At 43.0% G+C, this 23,252-nt stretch overlaps 1 protein-coding gene across 1 annotated transcript in view; it reads left to right on the top strand.

Annotated features, from left to right (window-relative positions):
- Positions 1–23,252, top strand: part of HBS1L (HBS1 like translational GTPase) — a 498,888-nt gene that overhangs the window by 464,892 nt on the left and 10,744 nt on the right. Inside the window, exons 14-15 of the mRNA XM_085611611.1 lie at positions 4,724–4,832; positions 16,213–16,313. Coding sequence (XP_085467737.1) covers positions 4,724–4,832; positions 16,213–16,313 — 210 coding nt within the window. The remainder of the gene's footprint in view (positions 1–4,723; positions 4,833–16,212; positions 16,314–23,252) is intronic.

Here is a 23,252-nt window from a genome sequence, read left to right on the forward strand (position 1 = left end):
AAACACAACAACTTTTCGTTGCCTTTGCCCCACACCACAAAGGTAACGCTATCTCCAAAGCAGGAATAGCCAGATGGATCGTTAAATGTATTCAAATTTGCTATCAAAAGGCTAAACGCACATTAACGATTCCCCCACGAGCCCACTCAACACGTAAGTTAGGGGCCTCCATGGCTTTCCTGGGAAACATTCCTTTGCATGATATATGTAGAGCAGCCACCTGGTCCACTACACATACATTTACCAAACACTATTGTGTAGATGTACAATCAAAACAGCAGGCAGCTGTAGGACAGGCTGTTCTCAAAACTCTTTTTCAGACCGCTGCAGCTGGCACTGGTAGCCGCCGCTAATAAGAGGGCACTGCTATATATTCTATGCACAGATATGAATTCAGCAGCCCACATGCCTCGAACTGAATATGCTACTTACCAGTATGCATCTGTTCTTGGCATGTAGGGCTGCTGACATTCATATCGCCCTCCCTCCTCCCCGGCGCCTGTAGCAGCTGCAGCTCTCAGAATTACTGTAAGCATGGTCATCACTTTCTAGATCTACTCCATCACTGCCACAATGGCGAAAAACAATCTGAGGATGGAGAGGATGCCCATGCGCACTGTAGTCCAGGGGAGGAGTCACCTATCCCAGGATACTTCGAAGACTCTTCCAGGACAACAACGTGCAAACATCCGGACCCAACACTAGGCGGCGATCTATGCACAGATATGAATGTCAGCAGCCCTACATGCCAAGAACAGATGCATACTGGTAAGTAGCATATTCATTGTTAGGCTTACCTATATGTGAAGTATCGTTTTTCTCAGGAGCAAGGTGGTTACACAAGATTGTAGGACGTTTGCTATTATTTGATTTTCTCAGAACCCTTTGATATTCAGTTGTGAGTTTCCAAAATCCCTCACATTTCTGAGTTGTACGAATTTCCGGTCTTTATTTGTATAAACTGATTCGTGGATACAATAAAAAAAAAATGCAAGCTATCTATAACTAAATTTCTACTCATTGCCATGTGAAGCATGCACAGTACACAGTGAAAAATAATTGTAAGGAACAGCTCAGTTGTTGGTCGTCACAGGTTTTTGGTCAAACTACAAAGGCGAGTTTTCAGAAATGTATAGCTTTCTGGGTTCACACCTACTTTACCCACAAACTGCAAGTAGGTCGAACATCAAAACATTTCCCTGATTGTATTGTTCCAGAATGCTGGGAAACGTGTGTTTTTTATTTTATTCAAACATGTATTAGTGACATTCCTTGGAAGACACCCAAATCCTTTGTGGCAGTTTTGAAGTACCAAATATTGGCGATTTTCTCACACCACTCCAGAGTAAATTGCAGACCCTGGATATCTTTACAGTTTCCTCCGTGTGTGGGAAAATAATGCAGATTTGGCCTCGATCATTTGTTGGGTGTTAAAAGAAGAAACACACACAAACTACCCTAAATATGTAAAAGGAAATGGTGCCTATCATTGGGGGTCCCTTCCTACTTATATGTCAAAACACGCAGCAGTCAGTCTCCTAGGTATGCAGAGGAGTGATATTCACATTACTACTTACAGTCCCCATCTCTCAGCCATTGGTACTTGTAGGAACTTTTTCAAACGTGGTTGTCAAGTCATTTTATGGACTTCATATGTAGCTTAGGTTTGAAACTCGCAACTCCCGCCGGTCTTTTCCCTCTGAGGGTGGGCTTTGCAAGCCTTTCAAACTCGCTATCGCCAGTGTTGTAAAACTGGAATGTTTGCCCTATAGAAGGAATCCAGTTCAAATATTTGCTTACTAAATAATCAATGAGATAACATCGACCTAAAAGTCTTTTTTTTTTACAAAACCTATGCACAAGCAAACGGTGTTGGAGACTCAGTAAAATCGTCTACAATAAATTTTGGATTACAAATCCAGTTAGAAAAGTATATAGTAAAAAAAAAAAATGCAGACTGCGCTCCTCCTGGGTGGTGCTTCTCTCAAGTCCTCACTCCCCATTTACTTCAGTGAGTAATCGATTTCTAAAATATAAGGTGACAGTGGAGGAGCAGGTAGAGGTGTCGTGCAGCGGTGGATGAGGAGAAGTTTTAGTTTTTAGTGGAGGAGATTGGTTCGCAGGGAATATGGTTAAGTTTGAGGTGCGTCTCCTCGTTCAAATTGGAAAGGAGCAAAGAGGGTAGTAAGTACCACACACAACCTAAATGATTGCTCAATGACAAAATTGAACTATTTTCAGTATGATGGCATTATTGTGGGAAAGGAAAATGTTGTGTTGCAAAAAGTAATATTCAATTTCTTCATCGATCTGGAAATCTTTCCTAAATCGTTCCTAATTCTCCTGCTGATCCTGTTTAAATCCTCTATAAACTTAGGCCCAGGTGTAGTGAAAGTTTATGCAACGCATGGCAGCATGCAAAATATCTGTGCTGTGTTGCTTGAACTTGAAAAAGCAGAACTGCACCGTATCTACAAAGACATGGTGCAGTTCTGCTGTCTCCATGCAGTGGCAAACTTGCACCATAGTGCAAGGTTGCCTGCGTAGTGGTCAGGATAGTTTTTTTTCCACACAGGTGTACGTTCTGCTCAAAATTATCCTTGGAGGCATTTTCCTTTTTCTGTGTGTGCTGCCGAAAACCGCGCACATGGAAAGAACCAGGTGAAAGTTACAGCAGCCTCAGGCATGCACACCATGTTGGTGCAAACTCGTTTCTACAACTCTTTGAAATATGGATTTTCATGTGGATGCATTGCAACACTCATGGAGCGCCTCGCTGATGAAAATGAATGGAAGGCAGTGCAATGCGATGCTTGACTTTTTTTTTTTAATGAAGCAACACAAATAACTATGTGCATTGCTTTGTAAATACCAAAATGGATTTTGCGTTGGGCCTGCATCAAAAAAGTGACACAAACCCAACACATATTTATAAATCTGGGCACCAATTTTCAGAGGATTTTTGTGATGTAGGTGGTGCACGCAGTTATTTTTTCTCCTCAGGCACATTGTCCATGAGTAGCTGTGGAGCACATTGTCCACGAGTAGCAGTGGCGTAACAATAATTGAGGGGGCCCCCCTGCAAGGTACGTGGAGGGGCCCCCTCCGGACTCTGTCAGGATCTCCCCAGCCGAAGTGCAGTGCTGTGGGGGCCCCCTGGAGCTTGGGGGGGGGGATGCGGGGGCCTGTGTTACGCCCCTGATGAGTAGCTGTGGACCTTACCTCCGACAACTTTCTTATACAAGGCCTAAGTTGTACCTGGAGTTGTTTCTTGAATCTTGTGATGTCAGTTGCACGAGGACATGTGTCATCCGAGATGCACAAACATTTTGAACAGAATGGTAACATAAATAGATTTCAAAAAGGCGGTTTAAGTCAAGGTGACTGCCGCACGGACATCACCTGAAAAAGCCAGTATACCTCGATAACTTGTTAAATATCTTTTGTGACCAACATTGCCCCAGATGGGCTACAGGCTTCAGTTGGAAATAAGATTCAGAAACTCGCAGGCACAGAATTGTGCGTTTACAACAGCAGCTATTGTTATGGAACTCGCTTCCGGCCTTAAAGTCCTAACCTGTCTATCAGGAAGTCACTAAAATCTCATTCCCTCCAATAGCATCGCAGTTGTGTCTAATCACACGTCATGTTTGTTACTTTTTGAATTGTTACTCCGACTTTCCACTCACTTGTGTTATGCTGAATGTTGTTTCTAAAGTGGAGTAATGTCTATTATGTGGTAGCTCTATAGAAAATCTAACATGCATTGGCAGTGTCAATTGGTCAGGCTTTAAAAGAATGTTGTATGGTAATGTGAAGCATTAAAAGTAGATAGCATGGGAATGAATATGCATTTGTGTGGAAGCAAAGAACTGTAGAATAACATTGGTGTAGCTAAAAGGTCAGGTGACAGTTGCCAGACCTAAAAATCCCTGTAGGCTAATGACTTCCCTGCTTCCATCTGTGCTGCTGCCTGAGAAAGTAAATGCAATACATTTTACAGCGGTACAATGTTGTGTGTGCCCCTGAAGGTTCAAGCTCAGCCAGCTGGGTAAATAAACAAAATGATCACAGCTGCGTGGAGGGCAAGCACTCTTTTTGTGGAGCACACGTCTGCTGATTTGAAACATGTACTCCTGGCTCCCATCCTGTGGGCAGAGCCAAAGTCCCTCTCTAGTGATGCTCATATAATTGTCTGGCGACAGCCTTGCTGTTATGCTAAACCATAAAAATGGATTTATCCTCATGGTTATGTCTGCATGTGATGTTGATGGGAATGTTGCTATATAGGCAGCTCCAGTTTTTTCCAGACATGTTTGCTTTTGTAACATATCTCATGGTCACACCTTAAACCAAAGTCCTAAGCAGTTGAGTTGCTGTTCCTATGTTACAGTAGACACTGAACTGCCTGCAGAATAATAGAATCCTCGTGCAACAACACCTCTGACCTTTTCTGGGTGCTTCCTTAATCACACTGCGTTGAGTGGCTAAGGTGGACCTGAGCTCCCAACCTATGAGCACCAGTGCTAGTGCTTTTAATCACTGCACTATGTTTTTTTACAAAAATATCGTTCATTCGTTAGTCGATTTGAGTGTCTACACAAGCAATTTGCATGAATATTTGATGTTCTATATTGGAAGATACTAAAGTTTAGTGTTCTGCTTGTTATTTGCAAACTTCCTTGCCATTTCAGAGTTCTTTACTGTTATATGTTTCTTTTAGTGTCGGTTGTGTGTTTTGTGGTCCAAAGGACCCCATCAGAGCCTGCACTCGTTTCCGGGCACGGGTACTTATCTTCAATTTCGATATTCCCATCACTCAAGGTTTTCCTGTAAGTTAATTTTGTCTTTACTACACAGTGGTCTTCCAAATGGAGCTTGCTATGTTCATAAATGAATTTAGATGTCTGCATTAGATGGATGGGCAAGATATTTAAAAATGTTGCTTCTCACAGTAGAGACCCTTGAAATAACCATTTCAATCCAAGTTTTTGGGTTGAGGCTGGAGTTCGGATGACACAAATAAATGAAAAAATCTCAATGGGCCGCTGAAGGGACTTAAAGTCTATAGCCAAACAGTCCTGCGTATGTATGAGGGAAGCTTGCACCGCCACTTCACATGCTGTCCATATTTTGTACTTGTGATTTTTTGCCCTGTTTGTGGAGAAACTGCTGGTTACATTGATTAATATTTTTTTCTCTGCTACTGCTTGGGTTCTGTGCCTTTTTGTTGTTGGAAGAGGAGTACTGTCTTTTGTTCTGTATGTGGAATTAGCTTGCTAATAAAGCACTCAACTATTTGTCTGTTTTTTAACGAGCCTTAAGTTGAGTCTTCTTAGGAACTTAGAACTTGATTTATACATGGCCAGCAATAGTTGCCATCCATTCATTCGTACATCATCTGTGATCTATCACAATAAAAGGCTAATGCATCTGATTGTTGATTAATCATGTATATGTTTTAGAATTTAGTAATTTTGAGCTGTTCGAACAAGTATCAAGTTGAAATTTTGTATCTGTGCTTAGTTACAGACCTTGGGGGTCCATTACGATGGCGGGCGGACACCGTAGCGGTACACGGGACCGACCGCCAGAGGTGCAGCGGTCCCGCCATGGCAATTAGGATGCCACCGCCACGTGGCGGTGGCATCCCGCATATATTGCATTGCGGCGGGCGGTGCTGTAAGCAGCACCCGCTACAATGCAATATATGCATGTTGTGCATTGGCATGCACAACGTGACAGGCACAGCGCTGTGCTTGCCACCTTGTTCATGCCAATGTTGATGGGTACCATATGTACCCTCCAAGTGCAGCCGCCCATGCCCCTGATGACCCGCAACGGGCCCGAAGTGAAAAACCCGCATGCCTTTTCATGGGGGAGTCTCCGCCATGGAACGGCATGGAAAATGCCACATACTAATATTGACCATATTATGGGCCTTTTCTGCCCGGTAGGCAATCGGCACGATTGCCTACCGGTGGAAAAGCGGCGGATGGTCTTTCCGTCCGCTGCGGTACCGCCATGCTAATGTGGCAGGGGTAAAAGGCCGTCCGGTGGGTTGTGTTGGCGGGCGGATTGCCACTGCCGGTCGGGTGGTGGCGATCCACCCGCCATGCTAATGGACCCCTTGGCGCTGATGGGACTTGGCTAGAAATGTACTACATATGCATGTAAATGTAATAATAGTATACATTGTATTTGTTGATCTAGATATGACTACAAAAAACTAGGATATGACTAATATGCACAAATCCACTGAAATTCACCAGTTATGCTCAGAAATGCACACAGCTCACACCGTGCCCAGCATGTAGCTCTTTATAGCGGTTTTTTGTTTCTGAGCAGATGGCATACTGCCAATTTAGCATGGTGAATTTCATGTATTTTTATGGCATACATATGTCAAACCTTTGCTGTACCTTTGCTGTGCACAGCCTTAAATATGCAACCAACTCAGTGGTGTGCAGCAGGGGTTTGAAAATGAAGTACTCCATGTTTTCTTAAGAACATTATACATAAAGACAACAGGAGTATACCCATAAACCGGGTTGAGATTTGGGTAAGTTAGAGTGCAAAAACAGTATCTCAACTGGTATTATTTGTTAGACTAGTAAATAAGCATGCACAAGACATTGCAGGTGAAGAACATAGGGAGTTTCACGGTTTAGTTAAGCGTGCCAAGAGCATCATCTATTGAATTAAAGCAGGAAGAAAACAAAAAGGCATAAGGGGGTACAAAGTCATTGAAAACAGTTGTTACAGCACTGTAAGCAATAAATACAAGTGTAACCCAAAGAAATATGTGCACACAAGTGCACGTGACACAGGGAGTTACGCCGTAGGTGACAAGTGGACACGATAAACGTCGTGAGTGAAAAAGTGACAGTAATTTATAAACCACTTGAGGTTCACAAAAGAGTATTTCCATAAATTGATACAAACTCAAATTGTTTTAGTGAACCAGAGTGAAATGCGCCACAAATTGCGCTGGGATGGCGACAATGTTTCGATCCAAATGGTTAAGGATTATCATCAGGATCAGGTTACTTAATGAAGGGTGCTGTACAAGGGAAGAGTAAAGGAAAATTAGGAGCAGGAAGGAAAGGTGGGAAAGTAGAGGAAGTGCAGAGCGGCGGAACAATACCTGTTCGCGGTGGTCTGCAGAGAGGGACAAGAAGGGTAGACGGGCCAGCGAGGCTCGGACCCAATGGTTGTGCCGCCAGGTTAGAGAAGCGAATTGCTGTAAGGAGAGAAGTATATCCCGTTGGCAAGGGGAGAGGGGGTAAGGCGCGTCAGTGGCCAGAAGAGCGATGAAGAGTAAGGGGACTTACCGATGAGTAAGTCACACAGGCAGAGGATTAATTCCTATGGTGCAAGCCCTGTGGGGTCTCGTGAGGGGAGGAGTAGCCGTCTCACCGTAGACCCTAAATTAAAGAAAAACAGAAGATGTGGAAAAAACTAACCAGTAGGGTGAGCGCGTGGGGCCAGCGCAGAGTAACCGCACTTACACAATTGATGCTGGTCCGGAGGCGACTGGAGCTGTGGGAAAGAGGAGAGAGAGAGAGAGAGAGAGACCCACTGCGGTCAATGGTGTGCTCATGGTAAAAGCGTATGTCGAGTAGGGAGCCAGCTGAGTGATAAAGCCGCTGCAAGGGCGCCCATCTACCCTTCTTGTCCCTCTCTGCAGACCACCGCGGACAGGTATTGTTCCACCGCTCTACACTTACTCTACTTTCCCACCTTTCCTTTCCTGCCCCTAATTTTCCTTCACTCTTCCCTTGTACAGCAACCTTCATTCATTCACCTGGTCCTGATGATGATCCTTAACCATTTGGATCGAAGTGTCGTCGACATCCCAGCGCAATTTGTGGCGCATTTCACTCTGGTTCACTAAAACAATTTGACTTTCTATCAATTTATGTAAATACCCTTTTGTGAACCTCAAGTTGTTTATAAATTACTGTCACTTTTTCACTCGTGCAGTTTATCGCTGTTCACTTGTCACCTGCGCCGTCCACTCCCTGTGTCACGAGCACTTGTGTGCACATATTTCTTCAGGTTACACTTGCATTTATTGCTTGCAGTGCTGTAACAACTGTTTTCAATTACTTTCTACCCCCTTATGCCTTTTTGGTTTCTCCCTGATTTAATTCAATATGATACCTATGGTACATTTAACTAAACCATGAGGCTCCCTATGTTCTTCACCTGCAATGTCTTGTGCATGCTTATTTACTAGTCTTACATATAATACCAGTTGAGATACTGTTTATGCATTCTTAAGAAGATTGGCACAATACGAACACTTGCATTCTTCTTGGCAAATTTAATGCAGATCCATCAGGCAGGTGCCTAGAAAAGAGGGGGGGGGGGAGGGCTGCAAAGGTGACCTACCCCTTTTGAACTCATAAGATTCTTTGCTCTTTGATACAGAAGCAGCTGCTAAATGTAATTATGCCACATTTGTCATGTAAATATCACTTTACTCAAGGAAGTGCCTTTGCGCTGTTTCACAAAAATCCATTCAATAGTTTTACAAACGCACATTTCTAATGAGTGTCCCAGTCTTAGTATGAAGGTTACATTTTAAATTTAGAGATATCGGGACCGTTAAGTCCTAGATCCTGTGTGCATTCGCAAATCCAAATAAAAAAAGAAAGGTATGTCCTGAGACTAGGGAACCTCTTCCCTGCCATTCCTTGCTGATAGGAGCCACTATTACCCAACATGCTGCACTAAGCACCTTGTTGAGAAGAAAGAGGGAAGCGGCATAAAGGAAATCAGATTAATGACCTCACAATGTTTATCCCAATAAGTAACAACACCTAAAGGCATAATGTAATCAAAATAACTGCGTACTTAAACAAGTAAATAATACTACATTCATAGTTTTTTGTTTCATAGTGACAATGGTAATATGATGCGTGATCCCATCTGTAAAATTATTTACAAAAACAAGTAATTGCTTCTGTAACATCCAAAGCGAGCTCAAGAGCATTGCATGTGGTTTGTTTGTTATGGTTTACATGTCGTTTGTGTGCGTTATGGACAGTTTCCACAATCCTAACTTGCGAATTTCAGTATTTTTTCAGTTTAAATTTGCAGCCATAACGCCTCTTTAACTGTGGCTTGTTCAGTGAATTTCTAAAAATGTTAACCTAACCATAACTTTAACCTTTTGTGTTTTTTCCAATTACTATATGTGTATGCAAGGCACATGTTGCCAATACGTCACATGCTGTGCATTACTTCCGGCATCTACGGCTTGCAAGTATGTGTGATACACTATCTATTGACGGAAAGCTTCACTTTTTGGTCTTAAATGCAGCTTTCCATCCAGGAACGAAAGAGGTCTGTGATTGTGTTCCGCATTTATTAGTGCTCTCAAGCAGACACTTGACTGTGTGAGCACTAACAAAACAACATAAATATTTTCACACAAACAAATGTGAAAAGAATTTTCAAGCGTAAGTTTACCTATTTTAATATTGCATGTTTTTTTCCAGATACTATGGGGTAGTTCAACTTTAAGTGACATAAAATGTCATTTTCTAACAAAGTGGAGGCGTAGTTGGGTCTTACAAGGCCTTCTGGCCGCAAAACAGAGGCCGGTCTCTTTATTTTTATATGTATTTTGGGGGTGAGGGGAGGTTTGTGGCCCTCAAGGCATGGCTCGCAAACACGTAGAGACTGGTGGACGAACCTCTGGGCCATGCTGCAGTTTACGAACCCTGTCTCATAGGCAGCAAATGCAGCGAAAAGTGTACTTTTTCTTTTTTTAACATTTTATTCTTGGTAGTGGCTGTCTCTTTGCGCCCCTCCCACCTGATCCAAGGTGGGCAGGAATGCCACAAGTGTCCCTATATGAGTCCTTTATTTGTTTTCACAATGTGGGTCTGAACCATAGCACTTGTAATGGCAGGCACAACAGATTGTATTTCTTTGTGGTCAACCAGTCAGAGACTTCGGGTCTTCTTACTGGGCTATGGGTCCTTAGACACAGGTGGACGGTTTGGGGGAGGGGTGGATGTGCCCTTGTCCAATGAGATTGAATTTCTTTCCTAAATTTGGGTCGTGAACTGTCCTTTTACCCGGGTTCAAGGACTGTTCACTGACAAAATGGGTCACCATGCCCATTTGACATATCTGCCCAAAACTGGAGATGTCAAGTTCAAATCAGATCAATCTTTTTTGGAAAGCTTCATGAAGATTTATCAAATGGCACCAAACTTATTAAAAAACAAAAATACCTTTTAAATGATAACTCTGACCTACCCATACCTACATAGTTACTATCACAGACTCTGTAACACATAGGTTATACCTCCATGTTTTAAAGCAGATTGAAATCTAAATAAAACAGGAGTTGCTCATGAATTGACGGTCTAAAGAACATTAAACTTTTTGGATACATTTGCTACTCAAGTTCCTCTGTCAGACGCAACCAGACCTCTCCATGGCCAGTTAGTTTCAGGTTAGTGTCATGGTCGGCCCACGTCTTTCCTCCTGCGGGATCCATCCAAATACGAGAAGCTTGTGAGTAAATGAGTTGTTGTTAATAACAGGCATTCCAACAACCGTTCTGTGAATTGTGGACAATTATCTCTGAAAAGAAATGTTGCCATTGACTTAGATTTATAGTCTGAACTACACATTTTAGCAGTTCAACAATGTCCTTCGAAGTTAGTGATATCTTTACCTCACAAGTAAATTACAAGTATAACATTATTTAAAACCTAGGTTGCTTTGTAATTGTATGAGGAGATCTGCTTTAGAGTGTAAGACCAGGAATGTAATTCTTGTGTTAATTTATGTGGAAATTATTTTGTGAATGTCAGATTCGGTTCAGTAAGGGGCGTGGGGCAAATGGACTGTTGGGCTTCAACTGTGGTGACTGAGGTAGTTTGCCTTTCTTGTCACAGGCACCGTCCTACTGTGGCTCTGTAACTGGGTAAAATACAACTCCTTCAGCACTCGACTCTGTCACAGCCATGGCTAGCAGTCACAGCTTCCCAGGGCGGTAATGTAGGGGTGCTCAAGCTCAACTAATCACACAACACTATAAATGAATGTCATGCCCAGTGCTTCTCATTTTTTTTAAACGGTATGCACACTGGAAGGAGATACTAAACACTGTTACAAAATAATGCAATTTAGAGTCCTTGGGTGATATCCGACCGGTTGTGTTGCTATCTTCCCCAGATCCTTGCTGTTGATCTAGGCTTGGTTCCTTCATTTCTCCCCCCCTCCCATCCCCTGGGCCCTGGTAGTCCCACACTCTAGTGTGAAAAGTATTAGTGTGATTAAGTTTCCGATGGTTATCACTCCTAAATTTGATGTGATTTGCCTTTCCTGCTTTTAATATCACCACACATGGTGGATCAGTACTCGTAGAATCAGTGCAGCTACCCAGCTTTCTCTGTCCTGAGCACTCGCTCCTTTTTTCAGATATGTAGCTTAGTCCTTCACCCTGCAACATCTGCTGGGCCGCACTCTAGTAGTGTGCCGACAGTCCTTGGTAGTTGCAGTCCCAATCGAACCTCTAAAGGATGTTGCTGGGGTCGGCCGCCTTAGTTGTATGTACAGCCTCTTCTGGCTGTGAACGGCTTAGTAAATGTAGCCCTTCAAGGGCAGGCTCATACCACCACACACAGGCAAGTTTCTTCTAGAGTCTAGACTGATGCTGCCACACACAGGCTGGTGACTTCTGACACACAATCACAGCCCACACGAATATCAGCGATCCTGAGTTTCTTGCTAGGAACCAACGTAAAGATACTGCAGGCCTACAGATGCCAGGGTACACAAATCCCTCTTGTCAGTTCTTGTCTTCTCTTGGGAGATGCTGCACCTTTCTCTTACTGGAGACGCTCCTTTTTCAGGTTTGACAGTCTCTCTCTCTCTCTCTCTCTCTCTGCCTGTCTCTCTCTATCTCTCCAGACAGACTTCTAAGTTGTTTAGGGCAGGTAATCTGCTCTTCCATTAAGATATCCTGTCTCATGTGATTCCCCCCACTTCTGGGAAACTGGATGTGAGGCAGACTCTAGCTCTGGTTGCTCAGTTGTACACTGAGTGCTCTGTTGGTCACACCCTTCCTTGTCCAAAGAGGATTATAAACTGAAACATCAGGTCCTAATTGTATGCACCAACTTCTGACAGACGACGTGTATCCACTCTTAGCAGCTTCAGAACCGTTTTTTGGTAACTTTCCTTTGAAGTGTCTACTTCAGGCTGCTCTCCAGACACAGCCCTTTGTATAGTGCGTTATTTTTCACAGAAGTTAGTCTCCACCCTCGAGCACCCAAACACATTGAGTCGGAGGTGTGGTGTTTCTGCACCCAGCAGTTTCAGCGGACAAACGGAGTTAATCAAGGAAATAAAATGAAAGGGCAGACCATGTCTAAAGGTTCCCGTCAACGTCCACAAACGTCAGAACTACCACCACTCACTACTTCCATTCACCAAATGGCAGCAGCCCCCTGCCGTGCAAAAGGTCTAATTGAATTTCTAAAGTAGTCCTGCTGCCACTCTACTCACTTCAGAGTCTGTCTTATCTCTCAAGCTTCAAGGATATCTGCAAAACACTTCCACTGTCTTGGGATGCACCCTCACCTCCATCTTGTACATAGGCCAGGCTAGCGTATCCCAAATGGATCCCACAGGCCTGCATTTTTCTGGCTCACTCATACATACACCATGCATGTGCCACGTAGGCGACGCCCATGTACAAACACAACATTCATGCAGGACGACAACAATAGAAACTGGGAATCACATAGAATATGAACTTTACACAAGTGGGCCAGTAGGCCTCTACTCCGTTTTTTATCTCTAATACTGATTGTGTCACAACTATTGATTCACAAAACACTGTACTCTGACACCACCGTTCTGTGCGCTAAACCCAAGACAAAGTCAGTAGTCCACTGTCTGTCAATGAGGGCAGGTTTGGTCTGCCATCTAGGTCCAGGAACAGGCCTAGGCGTCTGCGTACATGCTAGATCAGTGGGGTGCGATGTCCAAAATAAATAAGAAAACAGAATACTAGATTCACAAAGTCAGGCACTCGGGGCAGGAGAACACAACTGCACATCATGCATGGTACAGCCCTGTCCCAACAGCTTGTAAACATTATTTGTAAATAAATCCAACTACTAATTCATATAATTATTTTGTGATTCAAAAAAATCATTACTCTGAAAAGGAAAAGGAAGCAAATATATTATAACAAATACGATACAGGTGCTCTGGTATTCCGATACAAAAACTCTAAACCATTAATTGCAGAACCCGCGTAATAAGATATTAAAAAGCCAATCCAATCAATGAAAAGTATGTTTAATTTTAAAGATATGATCACTTCATCATAAAGTGCACTAAAGCTCTCCACAGCTAGATATACACCATTGGATTCCCTCAAGAAGAGAAACTGGAATGTATTTTCAATTAGACTCTTATTGTTTTGCTTTAATACAAAATGTAAAAGCTATTTTTGAAGACAAATATATTCTGGGCAGACGAACAAGGGAATGCCATTCATATGACAAAACCCCTATTTTGCTTCCCAAATCTATCTTGTAGCTCTATGGGGAAAAGGGATCTGCCCCACCCTCATTATTGTCTTGTGGCCAAAAATGAGATGGTGACCAACTAGGCAGCATCACCAGGCTGCAATTTAACATTTTAAATATGTACTGGTGAAGGTCTTCTGCCTATATATTCTAGGTCATATTTATAATCGTGTACTAAAGTTTGATTCTAATGTGGATTTTTGGGTGCCTTCTCATTATTCTCCTGCCCTTAAATGTATCAAATAATTCATTAAACCTCGTTAGTTGCCAGTTCCTATTAATACACAGTGGTCACACCATTTTTCAAACCTAGTGTAGCTCTAGAGTCGCATCTTCCCTTGTTAGAAGTGTTAAAAACAGATCTTTTAAAGTCTTAACGTCTACATTAACAGGAGGCCGCCCTATCCCCAAGCGAAGGGCTTCCTCACTTTTCAGAGTCTGTGGCCTTCTAAAGTATAGCAGGTGCTGCCGAGCCTCATTGTAGAATTAGTGCTATCTTTTGCTCGGAGGCTTCAAGTAAAAGTCTGACATTCCTCCATAATTATTATTGAGTCAGACAAGTCCAGCCATTGCAGCGAGAGCATTAGCGGATATTCTTTTTTGTATGTAGATCACAGTTCTAACTACCCATAAATCCAACCCCTAGATGATTGTATCTCTATGCCCTGGTTAGTTTGGTTCACATTAGCCACCAGTTATAGTTCACGTTCCAAGTACCAAAGCTCATTATTTCGTTTTTATCACGGTTAATGCTAAGTCTCAGGGTAAAGGGTAAGGCTCGGCACCATGCTGCCTCTGTAGGACAGTCAGGGTACGGTCTAAGATTACTAGATCATCAGCATATAAAAGTTCATTAATGTGCTGGTCGCTAGCTTAAGGAGGAACTACCACACGCCCCTTCTAGGCAAGGGTCCTGGACCGATTTTATCACTACAGAGCACAGTAGGGAAAAGGCACAGGCCTCCTTTACTTCATTGGAAATATTGATCTTATTAGAAAGCAATCTTGTTTCTTCTATTTGAATCTTGGTCCAAGTTTCTGCTAGGAATACTTGATGAGTTTCAGGAGTCCATCAGAGATACCTAAGCCTTCCATCTTGCTCAGTAAACAGGGACAATATTCTGTATCCAAAGCAGACAGAAATCCACAAAGTAAAGTATAAATTGCAATCTCTTGTGGACTTTCATGTTATATAGAATAAAGGGAATATTTGTGCCAATGTTTAACTAACACTGATAATCCACAAAAAGATACTCACAGTTTGCAAATGTACTGCATCGGCAGTCTCCTGTCCTCTGCTAAGATATAAAAGAAACACGTATTTCTTAAGAGAAGTAGCACCCTTGAAATATCAGTAGCTGGCTGGTTTTTGTGACATATAATGCTTTACCAACACTGGGTAGTAAAGCTGGCCTGAGGTCTGTGTTAAAAAAAAAAAGAATCATATTTTCAGAAAAGGATATTTGAATTCATTTATGTCTGTGCACATCCGAAGCTGAAATGCGCAACACTGTGCCTTGTCGTCTTACTACTTCTGCATCACTGGTAAAAGGTTTACCATTCCTAGTTCCATGAAAGAGTAAATGAGGCATCTGGATTTCTGACGATCATTTTAATTCGGGTTGCATTTACGTTATATTGGCAGATGTATGATTAATTATTGTTTTATGCCAGAGATATAATCCTTCTCAGGCACTGAGTTTCTCGACCCCAGAGATCCCTGAACTTGTAGATACTTCATATCAGGAGGGAGTCTTGAGTCTTTGAATAGGAGGTGTTGGAGCTACAATGATTGATTTCTCATCCTCTGGAAAACCTACACTAGGCAAGGGGATGGGGAGCGATATGTTATATTAGACACATTATCCCAGAAGCAATGCATACTTTTTTTTGTGGCTAAATATATGCACCTCTTGGTGTATTTGCTGGGACTCTGAACTTTTTTTTCCACAAAATTATTCTGTGGTGTATGAAAATATGGTATTCGAGTTAGCAAGGACAGAGCAGCAACTGGTGGTCATTTGCTTTAATGTAATGTGAAGCGTTTTTTTGGTTGTTTTTTTTGGCATATTTATATAGCGCGAACTCGACCCGAAGGTATAGGAGCGCATTACATGAGCACCGTATTTACATTACACATTCAGGCACGGGGAGATTACGTGATTTGCCCAGAATCACAGGATGTGGACGCGACCTCGAGGCTCGAACCCTGGTTTCCGGCACCAAAGTTGGCAGTTTAAGCCGACCGACCACATCTTCTCCCCAGGGTTGTACTACCAAGTTTAGTGTGTCGCAATGTCATTGAGTTGCCTTTCATGCTACATTGTTTTTAATTAGCTAGATGAATTGGAAATTAGCAGCATTCATTCTGTTGCCCAAAGAAGTGCTTAGTATCGAGGAAACTGTCCATAAACACCTGCTGCTAGAGCTTGTGAAATCACTCTTGTTGTGTTGTTGTGTATGTCAGCTCAACTTTTTTACACTGTGATTACTAGCTGCATCTTCAACAGATATCAGCCGTCTACTTTGCTTGTTAACTAAGAATTCTCCCCCTTGGTTTAGGTTCTGTTCTAGTATACATGTTTCACAGAGTTGCAGTATTTCATTCGGTGTTTTCGGCCATTGTCTTTCTTTACAGGTGCTTTTACACTATCAGACTATAAGTGAACCTGCGACAATAAGAAAGTTAGTAAGTGTCCTACACAAGAGTACGGGTGAGGTCGTAAAGAAAAAGCCTAGGTAAGTATTTCATTCAGTGCCGCTCCCAATTTGAAATGACATTTTTATAATAATTACATTCTAGTGTGTTCATTTGACTTTATGTATGCCTAAAAGGTGCTTCAGCATATGCTTGATAGGCTTTCTATAGAAATAGATATCAGAAACACCGTACGCTTAACAATGTAATTAAAGGCCTTCTATATGTAATTATTTCTCTATTTATTGTATTTGCTTAGTGAGTATTTAGCCAAAGGTGTCCTAGTGCTGATTGGTAAACTCATGAGTAATATGACCTGTTGTGTGAACAGCCATGATTTAAGTTGTTTTCTAAAGCTCTGCTATTTGGTTTCTCTTCTCAAGAGAAGAGTTCCATATGGTGTCTACTTAACAAGCGACGGATCTACTTTCTTGTAATGTTTTTTTTTCTATTTTATTAATCTGAAGCCGATGAGTAGATAAACATATTGATCCTCCTGGAGAAATACTAAGATAAAATCCGCTTAATTAACTCCGGCCCACAGTCTTGCATCAGTTTGAAACCGATACCTAAGCGTTTAAAGAGGATGCTTTTATCTATAGTTAGCCAATGTAAAAGCTTGTAGATGTCCAGAAAGATGGCCCTTATGTGCTAAACTCAAATGAAGACAAGCTGGACACATATGCTCCAGCTGGAGGTGCTGCAATGCAGAGGATGGGAGGCCAATATGTAATGCATCGGAATAGTAAAGTTGAGAACCCACTACTGCATGAATACTAGAATAGTATGTTGGTCTAGGACTGTAGGGAAGAATTTTCCATACAATCTTCGGGTAGTAAAAACAGAGAGTCAACCTTGTTAGTATTGGAGAGAAAAGACAGGTTTAAGAGAACATGACCTTGAGATTTTGAATGACCCAGACTGGCTTTGGACACTGGCCAAGAACATCAGGCTACCAGTTAGTAGTCCAGTAATAGGGAGACACCCCCATATAGTCAAAACCTTAGTTGTGTCAGAACGTAATATTGGGCAATTCATTGCCATCCACTTAGCCGCTGGCTTTTAACCTTGTAGAAAGTTGTCCCGTGCCACATTATGTCCATCCAGTCTGAGAATTATTTGTTTCCCACATAGCATATACAGCCGCTGCGGCTCCTCCGCTCTGGCTGAGAAGCGTTGCTGCCCCCTGCCAGCCACAAAACTTGAAAAATAAAACTATAATAAAATGGGTTTATTATAGTTTTATTTTTCAAGTTCTAAGGGTCGGGCCAAGTTTGAGTTTTGGGAGCGGGGCCATTGTGGTGACAGGCTGCAGGAGGAGTGGTGCGCATTGCTATCATTGCATCGTTTTAATTGGCTATGGGGAGCCTGTGTGCCCGGGTGCTTCCTGCAGCTTCTTCTGGACTGGAGTCAGGAAGAGTATAAAAGCGGAGGAGAGAGATGCAGGCAGTGGAAAAGGTAAGTGCATTATAAAAAATATATTTTCATTTCCCCCTCCTCCCCACCCCCCCACCTCCCCCGTCCGTCTTTCGCGCCACCCCCATTTCCCATTGCCACTGGATTGGTAATAAATAACCTTTCTAGTAAATTCTCTGTGAACCTGCAGATTTCCTCACCAGCAACCCGAGTGAATTGTGAGCTGAGGTTTTGTGGGGTTTGGTAAGCCAGTCCCAATTTGGTTGTGTGTGTAATATACACCATCGTTCAGTCAGTCTCGTTGCGTCTGGCAACGTGGAAAAAAAGGACTGGCACGGACACCATTGCGTTTGGTGTCTACCGTCTCACATGGCTCAGTGGTGTCGCATCTGGAGGTGGTTCCAGAGACTTGGCTGAAGCCACATAATGTCATCTGTCAATTCTAATGAGCTATTGCAAGATTTCCAGTTCCTCACCTGCGAGGAGTCAAAAGGTGAGAAATCTCCAAGTAGATAAAGATAGTTACCTAGGGTAAGTAATTTTTCTCCATTCACATTGGCGCATGCTCCAAGCATACTGCTCTGCAGCAGTCAATACAGTAATTGTACAAAGGAGAAATTTGATAGCAGGTTACTGAATCACAAACTGGGTAAAGAAGGGCATAACTAATCACTATTTGCAAAGGGCGGGTTTAGACCGTCCCTTCCAAAAAGGGATTCATTATGATATATGCTATTTGTTGACCAAACTGCACTGTCTCTCCTTACGGAAAACTGTCTTCATAAAAAAAAAATATGTACACATATACATTTAAACATATACAGTTACACTTATACATTTATACACATATGTAGTTTATTATTTTCTATGATAAAGTTATAAGGGAAGCACAGACGTGGTGGTCTTCTGAACCCAGCGGGCCACCATCCCTCTGATGGTCACCAATGTTTTTTTTTTAGTTTAATAATTTTATTGTTAATCCATGAACGTACAGAGAAGAGAAAAGAAATGAAAACCTAAGGAGAGCACGCATATAACAAGCAAGGTATACACGTCAGCGGTAAAAAAAAAAAAAAAGAAAGAAAAAGACTAGGTTTCCCAGTTAATACAGAGCAGCAACACCAATATTAACAAGATAAAACAAAAGACTTTTACACATAAGGTTGAGATTTACAAACTCGTATAGGTCACCATTGGTCCCCATATTTCCTGGCCTAGTTTCTTTTTCCGCGTACCTTTCAACGTATATAAGCTGTACTCAATGTTGAAGGATGCCAAAAATCTAGCCCGCCAGAGTTCAAAAGATGGTGCATCCCTCTGTAACCACATTGAGGCTATACATAATCTTATCACCGAAGTGGCCATGAATATCAAATACCTATGTTTATACATCACTGAATCCATCCCTTTTTCTTCATCTATCCCCAATAATACAAACGCATTGGACAGTCGTACCGTTCCACCCAATATCTCCTCCAAGAATTTCTCAATATGGCCAAAAAAGCTGTTTAAGTACGTGCATGAATAAAAAATATGTAGTATATCAGCCTCGTCAGACCCACAACAAAAACATTTCCCATCCCGGACAAAAGCCTTTTAGGCATCAAGTAATATAAGACTGAAGGCATCTCCCGTGGTATTAACGATATCCATTAATGTCACCACCCTGTTGATGTGGTTAGTCGTCCCTCGCTGAGGGATAAAGCCATGTTGTCTAATAGATACCAACGGGGTTATAACTTCAGCTAACCGGGTTGCGAGGATTTTCAAATAGATCTTACTATCGGTATTTAATAAAGATATAGGACGATAAGAGGCCGGATTTTCCACTGGTTTATCTTTTTTTTTTTAAAACAATAATACTCACCTCATCTCATGACCGGGGGGGAGGGGGGAGGGGGGGGGGGGGAGCCCATCTGTGCCTGTCTGAACGTAGCCAGCATATCATATTTCAAAGAGTCAAAGAAAGTTTTATACATTTCCAGTGGGAACTTATCCGGCCCAGCAGCCTTTCCCGCAGCCAAGCTATTAATGGCCCGCTCTATCGCCTCCATAGTTATAGGAGTTTCGAGGAGATCAGACTCTTGTTTATTTAAGTTATCACAAAAACGCAGGGCAAGAGCCTCCCCAGCTTGTATATCATACTCTTCACTTTTATGTAAAGTCTCATAAAACTCATGAAATACATCCAAAATCCCCTCCTCTGTTTCTACCAGATCCCCACGTGCATTTCTAATTACTTTGATCTGCTGGGCCATCTCTTTAGATCTTAATTTCTGAGCAAGGCACCGTCCACTAGCCTCACCGTACTCGTAATTCAAGTGTTTTTTAGTCACATATTGTTTAGCCATTTCTGTGCTCCAATGCAAATTAATCTTCGCTTTGCAGCAGGCTACTGCCGTCAAAGTTTCAGTAACAACCGAACCCCGTTGTATATCTATGACAAGTTTTTCTTCAGCACGCGTTAGTGCCGCATATAATCCCTGCAATAAAGTGCGTCGCTGCTTCTGCTTATATAAACCATAGCTAAGCACTCCCCCCTAAAAGCGGCGGCTTTGAAAGAATCCTAGACACATCCAGTCCCCGCAGTATTCCGGTGGATTTCAAAAAAGGGCCTGATCCAGCTTTTAATCTTATTTACAAAAGTTGTATCACATAGCAGTTTCCTATCAAATGAGAAAGCACGTGGTCTAGTGCCGACCCTACCGACATTTAGACTTAGTACAAGAGGACCATGATCAGAGGTATCTTGTGGATACACCTGAATCCCAGGCCCAATCAACATTAAACGTGAGACAAGAAAGTAATCCAACCTCACTAATTTTCGATGAGGGCAGGAAAAAAAAGGCGTATCCCTGTTCACCTCTTCTCAAAATATCCCAGGCATCCACCAGACCGTGATCTTCTACTAGTGATTGAAGTGCCTTGAAAACTTTCGGTTTCCTCCCATTAAAGCGACAATTATTATCCCTTAAATCCGACGGCCCCAGATGTAAATTCAAATCGCCACAAATTAATAGTGGGGAGGGCCACTGGGCAAGCTCAAAATTAAGCCCCTCTATTATTAACGCCTCATCAAAATTTGACCCATAATTAGAGAAGACAGTGCACTTCTGTTTCATCTTCCCAATTATACATTCGGCAATAGCCCATCTCCCTTGCTTGTCTGCTAATACCCTACCAGTCCCTTGAATGTGATTTCTCGCTAAGATTGCCACACCTCTTGTAGTGGTAGACTGCTGTGTACATATCAAAACTTTAAAACCAAGCTCCAAAAGCATCTTTCTCTTAGCCCAAGGAATGTGGGTTTCCTGAAGACACATCAGATCACACTGAAGCATTGCCAATTCCCTTGGCACGCGTTGCCTTTTATTGTAATTGTTCAACCCACTGACATTCAGCGAACAGCATGGAATACCGTTAACCAATCCACTACCCATCATCAGTTTCCCCAAAATCTATAGTTTTACACGCTGTACTGAGCGGACAATCACATATCCTACACCCCTTCCCTGCACGATCATGGACCATTATTTTCTTTTTTTTTTTTTGCCTCTCCACCCCAACCCTCCCCCACCCAACCCCCATAGCACCCCCCTCCCTCCACCATTCATCCCACCATCCATCCCACTAGAGGCGTAAGGACCATGTCCTCAGTGATGGGGAGTGATTGTGAGTGCATCCCGCCGTGGCCCACCCAAGACCTGCCACAGCCCCCTTCCACTGCCCTCTTAATATACACACCGACTGGTTACTGGGGCTCAGTCTTAAATAGTAGTCTTAAATAATCATAGCAAATTCACACAAAAAAAAACCAACAAGGAAAGAGAAGCCCTCCTAAACCTTGATCCTAAAAGTAACCAACTTACAAGATCATTCCCTGTAACACTTTTATCTAGACATAGCTACCACACCCTTATTCACTGCCCTCTTAGTATGAGCACCACCTGTTTCACAGAAAAGAAAAAAAAAAGGTAAAGAGGGTTCTCAGAGCAAAAAAAACTCAGTTTTAGTTGATAATCCACAGTTTCACATTGTAGCCAAAAACTCCTGCGCCTTAATCTGACAAAAAATACAATGTCTTTCCTTTATAAATCACTTTCAGCTTGGCAGGGTTTAAAAGAAACGCTTGCCCCCCCTGGGCTTGAAAAGGTGCGATCATTTGACGTAATCGCCACCTCTGTCACACACAAAGATATCACATCCCTTCCCTTTTCGTGGCCTATCTGGCCTAGCCAGGTCATATAATGCTTCACGCAACAAATAATTTTTCAGACATATCAGAATTGCTCTAGGCTTTTCCACAGCTCCCCCGGCTTCCGTTTCTGCACAAAAGGAAATCTGTGTCCCCTCATAATTTCAACATCCCAATTCCAATCTTTTAAGTCCAGGAAGGCCTCAGTGAATAATTCAACTACAAATCGTCGAGTGTCTGTCCCCTCTTTGCCTTCTGTAACCCCTAAAACGCGGAGATTATTTCTTCGTGCTCGGTTTTCCAAATCTGTCAACTTCCAGTCAGTGTCTTCCCTTGTCTTCTGAAGAATAGTAATCGAGGATTTTTGCTGAACCAATTGATCCTCAACAACAGATATCCGCTTCTCTACTTCATGTACCCTTGTTGCTACCTCCGTGCAAGATTTAGCAATGCGACGCACGGAGTTTTGTAGCTTGCGCACCGCCCCCTGAGTCCGGAGCCCTTCAGCTTTAGTTTCTTCCCTATGGACCATTATTACCTTATAGATAGTCGCTAAGGTAATCTCGTCCTCTGGCTCTGAATACACATTTCCACTAGGGGTTACTTGATCAGATTGAAGACTAGGTGAAATATCCCATAAGGACTTATTAGCGGCACTGGGTTTATCTTTTAATGGTAGAATCTGAAAGAAACACGTTAGTTAGATTCCTCACCTTAGAATATCCCCAGGCGTCAGACTGGATCCGGAAGATTTTTCGTCAGCAATACCCCTTGCGCGTCGCTAGGCGTCGTCTGCGGCTCCGCGTCCGTCGTCGGCGTCGTGCGCCGGGATGACGTCGTCGGAGTACTTAGACGCCGCCCTCGCGCGCTGACGTCAGTTCTTCTTTTTTCCGCGCCAGTAAGCGCAGATCCGGGAGAGCTACCCCTTTTAGTCTTTTTTGACTAACTCTTTTTGATCATTTTTGATCCCTGTCTGTCGACATCTGGTGCCGGTAGGATGCCTGGGTTCAAGGCTTGTGAAGACTGTCATCGACTGATGTCGGTGACCGATCACCACCGCCGGTGCCTCTATTGCTTAGGCCTCGACCACGACGCGGAGTCGTGCAACGACTGCCAGGCCCTGACTTCGAAGGCTAGGCGGGAGCGGTCCCGCAAGCTTCTCGAGCTTCGCCACTCGGCTCCGCGTCGTGCGCGATCCCGGTCCAGGAGGAGGTCCAAGGATCGCTCGCGGAGCCCTAGCCGACGCCACCATCGATCGTCGGGCTCCAAGTCGTCGGGTAAGTCCAAGCACTCAAAGAAGTCCAAGAGGCGACATCGCTCTTCGGACTCCCCTCGCCGGTCGCGCGACTCGGCCGAGGGTCCAAGTGGT

Source organism: Triturus cristatus, chromosome 6, assembly GCF_964204655.1.
Source record: "Triturus cristatus chromosome 6, aTriCri1.1, whole genome shotgun sequence".
Lineage (NCBI taxonomy): Eukaryota > Metazoa > Chordata > Amphibia > Caudata > Salamandridae > Triturus > Triturus cristatus.